We start from the raw sequence: 13,120 nt of genomic DNA on the forward strand, positions 1-13,120 counted from the left end.
TCAATTTTTTCCTAATTCCTAATCATTCCTACAAACTTATCTTAAATCTTACAACTTTCAATCATCAATCATCTTTTCCAACAACACCCATCTTCCCAATTCTCACTTAAACCAGAATCCCCAAATCATGTTCTAGGGTTTATATTTTTTAACTTTTATTTTATGATTTTATAATTTTATTTTAATCTCAAATTTGGTTTTAAAGAATCTTATTTCAGGGCTTTTTAACAGAAATTTCAGTTGGCTCATGAAGCATCTCCAGAAACACAGAATTCCTTTTTCACTTGCTTCAAACTTTGTCCTTAAATCTCAGCCCGTTAGATCTTAAGCGAAATTCTAATATTGGTATTATGGAAAAGGAGACTAGACATAAGACTGCGAAAGTGGCTGCAATGAGATTGAATGAAACTGGGATACCTTCAGGTGGCGCTGAGGCGCAACCACCAGGATCAAATGTTAACGAGGGGAAGAATCCAATGCCCTCACCTACACAACCGGAAGAGAATTACAATGCTACAAAAGAAAAATTGGGAACGAGTACTTTGGATTTGAATAGCGGGAATGATGTCCCTAAGCCATCCTATTTTGCTGAAAAACTTCAATCTAATCTGGACAACATGCATCAAGAAGATGGTTTTAAGACACATGAGGGTAAGTCATCTGGTACATATGCTAATGCTCTCAAGACTGAAACTGCTAAACGTATTGCCAATTTCAGAAAATCATCGGTGGAAGAGAGTATTGAAGGAGCAGATTTGGCATTGCCACGAGCTTCAGTGGAAGAGTTTAATGGCCGCTTTGTGAGTACCCTTTATGGGTATTTTCTACGAAATCGCTTAGCATTCCCTGTTGTTGAAAACTATGTTAAAAATACGTGGGCAAAGTATGGGCTTAAGCGTGTAATGATGAATACGGCAGGTTTTTTCTTCTTCAAATTCGATACAAAACAAGGTATGGACCAGGTTCTTGAGCGAGGTCCTTGGATTATTCGTTCTGTTCCAATTTTGTTAAATGTTTGGAATGCTAATGCTTGCTTGACAAAGGAAGAAACCTCTAAGGTACCAGTGTGGATTAAATTGCATGATATTCCCCTAGTAGCTTATACGGAAGATGGGCTGAGTATGATAGCTACAAAACTTGGAACCCCAATTATGCTTGATTCTTATACTAGTAATATGTGTTTGGAGTCCTGGGGGCGAAACAACTATGCAAGGGCTATGATAGAATTGAATGCGTCCTGTGAGTTAAAAGAAGAGGTTATTATTGCGATCCCCAACTTGAGTGGGGAAGGGTACTCGAAAGAGACAGTGTATGTTGAATATGAATGGAGTCCCTCTCATTGCTCCCATTGCAAATTATTTGGCCATAATAATAATAATTGTCCTAAACAGGTGCACACTAAAGTTGTTAATAACAATGAGGCAGCGGAGGATGGGTTCACCATTGTTAATCGTAAGAAGGGGAAAGGGAAAGCAAGTCAGCAAGGAAAAGATGAACATAACAAAGGTAAACATGGAGATGGTTTTAGGATTCCTAAGCCTAAACCAAATCATGTTTATCGTCAAAGACAGGTCATTGGAAGTGCCATTCCAGTTCGGTTGGAGAAGAACACACAATCTGATCCTATTAAACCTTCAACTTCTTCTAATCAAGGGAATCCTGTGCAAATTATGAATAAGTTTGAGTCCCTTTCTACGCCAGATTCTCTAGAAGATTCGGATGATGATGAGGTAATTTTTGATGAAGCGACTAAAGAAATGGTCGACTCTTTTGTTTCTGAGGGGGCAAGCACTCCCGGAGAAAAGGTTCCCAATGTATAATCTAGCATCATGGAATATCTGGGGGATGAACCAACCCCAAAAACAAAAAGTGGTTCGTCAGGTAATTGCTGAAAATTCTTTATCGGTTTGTGCTATTTTAGAATCACATCTTTCTCATACTCAGCTCCATCGAGTTTGTTCAAAGGTGTTTGGCTATTGGGACTGGACTTCTAATAGCAGTTTGTGTAACAAAGGAGTGCGTATAATTGTGGGTTGGGATCAACGTTATGTTAATGTAATGGTTTTTTCTCAGTCGGACCAAGTAATTCATACTCAAATCTTTTTGAAAGCTGAAAGGAAAATGGTATTCTGTTCTTTGTCTACGCTCATAACCATTATTTAGATAGACGTGCTTTGTGGAATAATCTGATTCATCACAAAGCTTTTGTTATTGGAAGACCTTGTTGTATACTGGGTGACTTCAATGCAACTCTTAGCTCAAATGACAAATCTGTCGGTTCCTCGGTTGTGGATATAAATATGAGAGAATTTGGTGATTGTGTTGAAGAGCTGGAGGTTACTGATGTTAATATGACAAGCCTCCGGTTCACTTGGAATCAAAAGCCCAAGGGAGATCATGGTTTGCTTAGGAAAATCGACAGGATTATGGCAAGTTTGGAGTTTCAGAATGTTTTTGTTGGGGCAGTTGCGGTTTTTATGCCATATCGTAACTCTGATCATTCCCCTGCTATTATAAAACTCCCCACGAAGACTAAGTTTAAACCGAAACCTTTCAAATTCACCAACTTAAAAACTCAAAGCATTGAAAAAACCTTTCAGAAAGCTTCTTGCTGATAAAGGAAACATTCATTCCAATGTTACTAAGCTTCGTATAGAGCTTGATTCCGTTCAATCTGATTTGGATAAAGATCCCCATAATGTTGTTCTTAGACAGGAAGCTGTCGTATACCTTCAAGCTTATAATGATGCTTTAACTGAAGAAGAGAGGTTCTTAAAACAAAAAGCTAAGGTTGAATGGCTTCGTGTTGGTGACTCAAACTCGGCATACTTTCACAAGGTTGTTAAGAGTAAAGTTGCCTTCAATTGCATTGATTTTGTGCAAGACTCACTTGGCACTAAGTTTGAAGGTCATGAGGTTTGTGATGTGTTTTTATCTCATTATTCTAACTTTCTTGGCAACTCTGGCAATGTAATTCCATTGGATTTGCATGGGTTAAGTTTGAAAACAATTCCACATGGAAAAGTTGCTGACATGGTTACCGCGGTTACTGATGATGAAGTTAAGCGAGCCATGTTCTCTATGGGAGATGACAAATCACCTGGGCCGGATGGGTATTCTGCAGCTTTTTTTAAAGGAGCTTGGGATGTCATTAGAACTGAGGTATCGGCTGCAATAAGGGATTTCTTTTCTTCTGGAAAGCTGCTTAAAGAACTAAATCATACTATAATTGCTCTTATCCCGAAGGTCCCTTCTCCTACCTTTATAACTGATTTTCGTCCTATATCTTTATGCAACATTCTATATAAGTGTATCAGCAAAATCATAGCAAATAGGATCAGAGGTTGTCTATCTGACATTGTTAGCAGTAATCAATCCGCCTTTATACCGGGTAGAAGGATATCTGATAATATTCTTCTCACCCAAGACATTATGAATAACTATCATCTAAACCGTGGACCACCTAGGTGTGCTCTTAAAGTGGATATCCAAAAGGCGTATGATACGGTTGATTGGTGTTTTCTCAAGGTTGTCCTTCTTGGTTTTGGGTTTCCTACTAAGATGATTACATGGATAATGGAGTGTGTTTCTTCGGTGTCTTTCTCACTGAGTATTAACGGTAAACTTCATGGATTTTTTAAAGGTAAACTGGGGTTAAGACAAGGTGATCCACTATCCTCGTACCTTTTTACCCTTGTTATGAAGATTTTGTCCCTAATACTGCAGCGCAATGTGCAAAATTCTGATTCCTTCTCTTACCACCATGAATGCGATGAACTTGGAGTAATTAATCTATGTTTCACAGATGATCTTTTCATTTTCTTACGTGGTAATGCGGAGTCTGCTAGTGTTATTATGTCCTCTCTTGAAGAATTTCAGGCTGTTTCGGGTTTGGCACCAAGTTTGCATAAGAGTACGTCGTATTTCTGTAATGTGACAAACTCTGTAAAGCATGCTATTTTGAATATCCTTCCATTTGAAGAAGGCAGATTGCATGTTAGGTACTTGGGTGTCCCACTTGTCTCCTCTCGCCTTGTTTTGCGAGACTGTAAAAGTCTTATTGAGATGGTAAAGAAAAGAATAAATGATTGGCGGAACAAGTGTCTATCTTTGCTGGACGTTTACAACTTATCAAGTCGGTTATATCTTCTATTCATGTTTATTGGTCATCGGTCTTCATTTTACCCATGAGTATTATTCTTGATATTGAGCAATTAATGCGAGGTTTTCTATGGTGCCAAGGTGATATACAAAGAGGAAAAGCAAAGGTAGCATGGAATGATGTATGTCTACCAATACATGAGGGAGGGTTGGGTATTCGTAAGTTGCAATCATTCAATGTGGCTCTTTTTTCTTATCATATTTGGGCTATTCTCTCTTCTAAGGAGTCACTTTGGGTGAAGTGGGTTCACACTAACCGGTTGAGAGGCAAAAGTTTATGGGACCTTCCTTATAGAGGTTCTTTACCATGGAGTTGGAGAAAACTACTTCAAATTCGGCCTCTTGTTAGAAATCACTTCTGGTTTAAAATTGGTGATGGTCGTAAGGCCCATATTTGGTTTGATAATTGGTGTGTGGAGAGCCCCCTATATGGACGCTTTACCGCTAGAGAAATATCTTCTGCTGGTTTTTCTTTGAATGCTCGTGATCGTGATGTTATCTCTAATGGGGAATGGAGTTGGCCTTCGTCTTGGGGCAACTTACTCCAGAATATCCCAAGACTCGTCCTTAATAACGAAACTGATTCTGTTTGTTGGAAAGATCGAGACGATAATATAATAGATTTTTCTATTGGTGCGGTTTGGGATGTTCTACGGCCAAGGGGGAATGTTGTTGACTGGTGCAATTTGATTTGGCTTCCTTTTTGCATCCCTAAACACGCTTTTATCCTTTGGCTTGTGTTCCGAAAAAAGCTCAAAACTCAGGATGTTCTTATGCAATGGGATTTGGATCCAAATGTCGATCTTCGATGCCCGTTTTGCAAATCAGTCCCGGATTCACATTCCCATCTCTTTTTTGATTGCTCATATACAATGCAGGTGTGGAACCTTGTGATAACAAAGGCTGGTCTCTCTCATAAACCTTCTTCATGGGATGCTATCGTTGCTTACATGAATCCTAGAGCAAAGAGGAAATCGATGCGGAGTGTTATTGAAAAACTTACACTTGCTGCATGTGTGTATTTTATTTGGCAGAAGCGTAACACTAGATTGTTTATGAAGACTGAAAGATCTACTCATGTTCTATGTGAAGCCATCATATCTACAATCAGGTTAAAGCTGGTCACTTTCAGATACAAGAGAACGACGAATGTTGAGCGACTTCTTGCAGCTTGGGATCTCCTTGTCTTACTTATTAATAATATGTAATTTCTTTCCTAGTCCGTTGGCTTTCATTGTTTGCGAGGTTTGTTTGCAAGGTTAGTGGTCTGTTGGTCTTGGGTGATGTATATTGCACGATGTGTGCATGAAATTATGTAAAGTCAACTTAGTGCTCAACTAAGTTGCCTGATTTATATTTGGTATAAAAGCTTATAAGGGTAATCCGTTTTACCCGAAGTTCATAATACAATATGCAATATGTAAAAATGATACAATAAGAGTCTCGTAAATTTTCACCTTTGAAATTTCAAGTTATTTATCTATTTTTAGTAAATCACTTTTAACATGATGTATGAAAAACTTAATAAAATCAAACTTAAAAAAATAACGAAAGGTTTTTGTTGTTGGTCATTAAAAAAGGAATAGTGCCAAAAAACTCTAAAATCAACAAAATCAACTATGAAATGTATAATTGTATATATATATAGAATATATAAGTTAATGTTAATAATAAACGGCCAAAAATAATTAATTTTGTCTCTTTTTTACATAGTTGGAATCGAAATAATTTGTAGCTACTTTAGGTGCCTAGGTTGAAATCATTTGTTCCTTTGGAGTAGGTTCAAAGCATCTACCTACTTTTTGCCTTTCAAAACAAATGAATAATAAATAAATAAAATAAAATAAGGAAAACAAAAGACTCTTTTCACTACAACAAAATAGGCTTTTTAAGACCCTTTTTCTAGGACCCTATTAAAGGAGGGTCCTAAAAACTATGTAATAGGACCAATGAGTGTTTGAGACCATATTATATATAAGCAAGTAAACAGGTGTCCTAAAAAACTATATAATCGGATGGATCTGTATTTAGGGTCCTATTATCATATAGCTTAATAGGACACTTAAAATGTGGGTCCTTATAAAATACACTATAGGACGTCTAGTATTTGATGTCCTATTATTTGGTAGTATAATAGGACACTTGATTATCGAGAGTCCTCTCGTAAGGATGCTTAGAATTTCCGTCATAATAGGTTAGTGTAATAGGACCCTTATTTTTTAGAGTCATATGATAACATAACTTAATAGGATGTTTGGTATTTAAGTCATAAAAGATCAATGTAGTATATCCTTAAGTCAAATTTTACATCGTATATGTTGTATAACAAATCAAAAGTTTACACAAACGAATATGTAACAAAATCTTCGTAATCATTCAAATACACTTTTTATCTTTTTTTTTTTTTATCATTTAATACAAGTACTTTTTAACATTCTCATAATTATTTAATTAAAGCACGTCATATTTATGTGGTTTGTATGATTATTACTTAGTATACTTGTAATAATTTGTAGTTCAATTGTGTGACCATAAATAAACACTACATGTGAAAATTTGATAGACCTCGGCCATTATACATTTTAAGAAAAACTATTCATTTAGTTCAATATTTGCCCAAGACCCTAAAAAAATAGATGATATGAATAATCAGATTTTTTATGTAAGTTTTATTATATAATTGAATTCATTGTTAGTATTAGTATTGTATGGTACCATGTAATGTGATAGATGATTTTAATTAGATGATAAGAAAATTAAGTTACTTTATTGTATATCAATAAAACTATCATATTGATCTTTTAAGATAATGGCTCAAGCATATAACTTTTTAACTAGATACTACAAGTAGAATATTATAATAATAAACAAAGTTTTTTAACCGACAAAACTGATTAAAGAATATAAATCCTTACTAATTGATTCTACGAAAGGAAAGGAAACGGTGCAGTATGTTGAATTTACAAGGGAATAACTCATGACTAAGTTAAATAGGTATAACCTTTACATTTTTCGACAAAAAAATCAGGTAAAAGTTGCAACTAATAGCATCAACTGAATAAACAAGACGTAAATCTACACACTATTATGTAGTTTCTTAATACATCTTGTGTGGCATCAATTCTCGACTTGCTTCTCGGTTGCTAGCATTTCTTGTGAGGGATTTTGTTGTAAGTTATGCTTGATTTCACGCAACTGTGAATGTTTTAGTAGTTGTAGGCTTGTAGCTATTACTATACATTCAACCTCGTCTTGAAAATTTTCTCTGAAAGATCCTGAAACTCGGCATCTTCAGAAATCAAGGCAGATTCCAAATCCAAAAACTTTGCATCCTTTAACTCAAGCATATCCTTAATTGAGTCATCAACGGCTGATTTTCCCAATATCCTTCCATTTTTTGCACTTCTGCGAATCATGAACATATAAGATAAGCAACAGGTGATCATTCGTCATTAAAATCGCATTAAAAATCAATGGCATGCTAAAAGTGGACTTTAACTATCGCTTTGTAGCATCTAACCTATGGGCTATGGTCAATAATATGAGCAATAACATAATAAGGGTAAACCAAAATATACGAGCATCTATGGATAGTAACCTAGCTTTATAAATAACTGGTTATTATAATGTATATACCAGATCTAGACTATACCAAGCAGCCTCAGTCACATACTTTGCAAATCAAGAATAGCTTCATAAAGGGCATCTTCATAAAATCAACATATTAACAGGTAAACCATCACACTTGCATTTAGAACAACACACAAAACGGGAAAAAAACAGATGAAAGTTAAGTTCAAGTGTTCAACCAAGAAAGACGGAAAGTTCATATATACTTGGTGATACATAGACCCGTAAAGTGTGGCTAATGTACGTCAAAATACTGTTTAAAAGGTTGCTTGAACTTTTAGAGCATCAAATATTTCCTCTCCTACTAACTACCACAAGAAGTTATTTGTCATATATTGCACAATAACTTAGAAGATTCATCAATAGACCTAATTGAGTTTCCACTTATCATTGAGAGGCATGGTGAGCAAAAAAACAAAATGATAATTTCTGTCACACCCCGTTGTAGCGGAAATACAGGGTTAACAAATAATTGCGTACTAACCATAGGCTAATAGATATTACATCCATTTAATATCAAATACAAGTCTAATACAAGTACAATCGTTCAAATGTGGACCCCAGAATACGAATACAAGTCATCCATATATGAAAATGGGCCCACTTAATACAAGATAAATATTTGGACCGTCTAGTACAATTAGAACTAAAAATATAATAGTCCTCCAATGTCTGACGTTAATTATATGTCCAAAGCAAAAGAATGGCCCTAAAATGCCAAGATGATCCAAGACTTACTGTTGGTTACCTGAAAAGCATGAAATTTGAGAGAATCAACTATCGAAATAGTTGGTGAGTTTACAGTGTGTTTGACTAAAAGATCAGTCATTATTGTGAGCACACAATGATATGTAGTTATAAAAGACAAGACTGTACAGACCGAAGTCCGACAAGGATATAATGTCTATACAGACTAAGGTCTGACAAAGATATAATGACTGTATAGACCGAAGTCCGACAAATGTATAATGACTGTACAGACCGAAGTCCGACAATAAGACCAATATGCCTCGTACAAGATTTCCCATTTACAGCGGGGTACGGACCAGAACAAAGACAGTCAGATGCAAAAACTGACAAGACTACCATTAAAATCTCATAATGGTAAAACTACATAAGGGGGATCATTTTAGTTCGTCAAATACAAAGAACAATTTAGTCTGCCGATAACATGGCAAGTCAAGACATATAGATCAATTTTCATAAGATATGTATACACATTTTTAGACAGCCGTTACATGGCAATTATAAGACAAATGATTTCATTTACCAAATTCTCATGGCATAGACAGACAAATCATTTATAGAGTAGTCGTGTATACATTACATGCTTTTCAGGCCCAAAGTAAAGGAAAAAGGGCGCCATAAACTCACCTTAGCGATCAAAGAGCTAAAAGTATGAGTAGTCCGAGAAAATAAGCAGTCTAGTCTCCACGTCTATCCAAAACCTAGGATATGAGTACCAATGGCGAGGATCAAATCTCACGACGACAAGTATCCTACGTACAACTACTTAGCTATAGACCCTAGAATGCCATGACCAAGAATGTGATTTAATGTTCAATATATATTTGACTCAAGTTACTAACGTCATTGACATTGTCATTACCAAGTGTCCATAATATACACCTTACTAGTTAATCTATATCATAACTCAAGTTCATCTTTTGTCACTAAATTTGGATGGAAAATCAAAGTGTTTAAATGTGTGTTTTAACAAGTTTGATACTCTTTTTATGATGATATAAGACTAGTAAATAAGTTTTGGATCATTAGAAGTCGACGGCTAACCAAACGGAAAAGTTACAAAAATTCCAGGAGGAGGACGACCTTTGCTGATGAGGACGGCTCTTGTCAAAGGCCGTGCTCCCAACAAGGGCCGTACACAAGGGCCGTGCTCTGAAAAAGGACGGCCTCTGTAAAAGGCTGTGCTTTGGCACAAAGGCCGTGCTCTTGCTGTTCGTGAAAACGGGTTTTAAGTGCAGTGTTTGACCATTTGTCGTAACCAAATCGTTTTCAACTCAATTCCTTTCATTGCAATGACTATAAACATGTCTAAAAGACCTCAACAACTATCGACTTCGCTAACCATTTCACAAATTCCAATTCTTTTGATTTCAAAGACTAATTTTTATAGCAATCAATCTCACTTCATAAGCCAAAACTCATTTCACTTCCAAGTCTATCTAATTCGATTAACAAAACTGAAATCAAACTTGAGATGGAATTTAATCAAATCCAAAAGTTTATAGAAAAGTTAACTTACCAAAATTTGTGTTCTTGAAGGAAAATGATGAAGATGATGATGATAAACCCTAATTATTATAGTTATAAAACCCTTTCCTTTAATCTCCCTTTTGATTCCTCCTTGCCAAATCATTTTATAAAATAGAGTGTGTTTTTTTTTTGTATGTGTGTCTTGTGGGTGTGTTCGATCCAGGCAAAAAGAAAGAAAAAGGGGGGCTGCTTTGGTGGTCATTTTCCTGCCACAAACAAAAATGAGCGACCCATGTGGCTATTTTGGTATATTAATACCAGTTCGGTAAAATGCTTACAATTAAATACCGTATGACTAAAAGGTTATAATTAAAGTAAAGGTATTTTCCCTCGTGTCATTTTAGTTAAGACAAGCCAATAAAACTTAGACACTAAACTTTAAAAAGATTAAGTATAGACATTCTATTTATTTTGTACAAGACATAACCTTTAAATATTTATTTAAAGTTATATTTAAGACTCGGCATTCATCTAGATAGCTAATAATGTACGTCATCAGGACACGTCTAATTTGACTAAGTCAAAAGTCTAAAAGTCTAACAATTTTCACGTCAAAGACCGTCTAAATTAGACGAGATTATGAAAATGACTAATCTTAAACAAGATTAAGACTAACTCGTTGCTAATTAATTACGAGTTGTCACAATTTCAACGTCTAATAAGAATATTCTAAAAGAGCAGTTTTAATAACTCACCAAACCGGCACCTGCATAATCGCGTACCAAAGCTGCATCCATGTATCGCTCCTCCTCTATGGCTTTCTGTAAATTAAAAAGGTTAGCAGGTATGGTTATAAATGTCATAATCCATGCCTAACACAAGCTATAACTTCCTCTTACCCTCAAATAGTCAGATGGGACATCACTCCGCCAACAGTATCATTAGTAGCAGCTTCCCCAATCGCCACCATAATCCTAGGAGCATCTTCATAATCCTCTTTCAAAATGGCCCGCTTTAGATGATGGATCAATTTTACATGTTCCATTAAACTATTTCAAAATAAGGAATAAGCATATCTAAAAAAGATGTAATAACTAATACTGGTGATTTCCTGCATCTGGACTATACCAAGCAGCCTCAGTCGCATACATTGCAAATCAAGAATAACTTCATAAAGGGCATGTTCATAAAATCAACATATTAACAGGTAAAAAAATAATATTCAGGTCCATTGCACTGAAACTTTATAATCCTTTAGAATATAATACATAAAAAGTGTAAATGTACACTTGATGTTATTTGATTCTCATGATTGTTTATTCCCGTTACACATGTAGAACAGCAACAAGACAAGATCAAAATGAAAACATGTTTGTACCTATGACTTGTGAGAGATGACAAACATACCCAGTTACCTAAATTGGGAAATTTCCTTCAATGGTACATGATTCCTCATCCCACATCCTTGTCCATTAAAAAACCAGATCATCCAACACTTGCTATCGATTAAAAGTACATAATCAATCAGATAGCTTGAAATTGACTGGGGTATAAATAAGACCTTTTGTCCAGGCTTCAAGCCTAATTTCAAAGAAAGAAAATGTTCATGTCTCATAATGTTCAAATGACCTGAACTGTTGACCCACTAGCAATATAGTGGCCCTAACAGCAGCCCCGAAAGAAACCTCTAAACCCCGACCAACAACCAAAACAATAACAAAACGAACAACTAGTATTATACCCAAATGAAGCTCTTATCTGTAGAAAGAATGGGGATTACATCTAAAGATGATACATATGATTTGGGATAGCAGGAAAAAAACTAGTGAGCATAGATAAACTATAAGTGCTTTTCAAAATAACATACCTAGCCTATACTATGGAATTTTCATTCTTCTTGCTGCATAACACTTGAAAAGAGTTTGTTAATCTATGAGATAATTATAAATTTAAGAAAGTAAACTAGGAGAGAAAAAAAAATAGCAGCAGACCTACTCTTTTTCTAATTCAAACTTAACCAATATACCTTTAAATATGGATAAAAGGATCTATTCTTTTTATGCCAAAAAAAAAAAAAAATTCCAAAACAATAAAATTATATTGATAATCTTCCATATCACTTCATCAAAAACATTTAGAGTACAAAGGGCTAAATAGAAGATTTCTTTTATACCTCTATGGATATGCCAGAATTTTTATTTAGTCCCATGAAGATCTGTAGCTATGAGTTCCAGGTGTTTATAATCCTACAATAAAAATCAAGAAAGTAACTTCAAGTAAGTGAATTCACAACAAGACTTAAACTTTAGGACTCATGAACATGGTTATAATAAGATAAGTACCAAGTTCTTGGCAGCCCTAAGTGGGATTGGGAATCCTCCATGAGTGCTTGTATTAGAGGATATAAATGACCCATTTTAGCCCAAACTTGTTTTGACACGTGATCCAGCCTGTTCCGCCTATCCATCATAACACCTTCGGTTTTAAGACATTCTAGATAAACAACAACATGGGTATAGATGGATGCAGCATGACTATACGTACTTAACCGAGTATCCTGTATCTACTCTACATAAACACCAGACTAATGACGGAATTGCTCAGGATTACATACTATTCAACGTATCCAAGATCTACTAAACTAATACAACTAAACAGGCCTTGTTCAATAAGATAATAGCTATTGTATCAATAGAAATACATCGAGCATACCCAATTAAAAAAAAATCACAATTCCAAAAGTTCAAGACTATGAATGAACCATAATAGTGTGAACACTACCTAATAAAACCACCTGGGGCACACATGACATTGCAACGATTATAACCAGTTTTAGCAAAAGAGCAGAACATATAGAAGACAACATATATCTCTACTTCATCTCCAATCTTCAATAAGCGGGAATATTTACAAGCCTTCTATGTTGGATTACATCTTAGAGTTGAAATTTGTGCCTGAACAACCAATGCGTCAGCACAAACATTCACCACTATTGTAAGAACCACAAACAAAAACCCGTAGACATAGTAGAATTTTGCAAGCCGGGCTCCATGAAAAGTGTTCTAAAAGGAAGAGTTTCTACAACAATAACTATTAGACAAGATAGGTATTT

General features: G+C 35.3%; 1 protein-coding gene and 1 long non-coding RNA gene across 2 annotated transcripts; one reads left to right on the forward strand and one right to left on the reverse strand.

Annotated features, from left to right (window-relative positions):
- Positions 1–5,568, forward strand: LOC122600873. Its single transcript, XM_043773652.1, has 2 exons — positions 1–3,664; positions 3,806–5,568. Exon 1 carries the CDS (start codon positions 351–353, stop codon positions 1,818–1,820), a length of 1,470 nt encoding a protein of 489 aa, XP_043629587.1. The 5' UTR covers positions 1–350; the 3' UTR covers positions 1,821–3,664; positions 3,806–5,568.
- A 2,695-nt stretch (positions 5,569–8,263) lies between these two features.
- On the reverse strand, positions 8,264–10,271 carry LOC122600243. The gene is made up of 3 exons (XR_006324028.1): positions 10,058–10,271; positions 9,166–9,239; positions 8,264–8,539 (listed from the first exon to the last, which is right to left on the reverse strand). It is a non-coding gene; the product is annotated as an uncharacterized LOC122600243 (long non-coding RNA).
- Positions 10,272–13,120: the final 2,849 nt, after the last annotated feature.

Source organism: Erigeron canadensis, chromosome 5, assembly GCF_010389155.1.
Source record: "Erigeron canadensis isolate Cc75 chromosome 5, C_canadensis_v1, whole genome shotgun sequence".
Classification (NCBI taxonomy): domain Eukaryota; kingdom Viridiplantae; phylum Streptophyta; class Magnoliopsida; order Asterales; family Asteraceae; genus Erigeron; species Erigeron canadensis.

What these genes read in the sequence shown, in the direction of transcription:
- LOC122600873 (XM_043773652.1), top strand. Translation starts at nt 351, where the DNA reads ATGGAAAAGGAGACTAGACATAAGACTGCGAAAGTGGCTGCAATGAGA.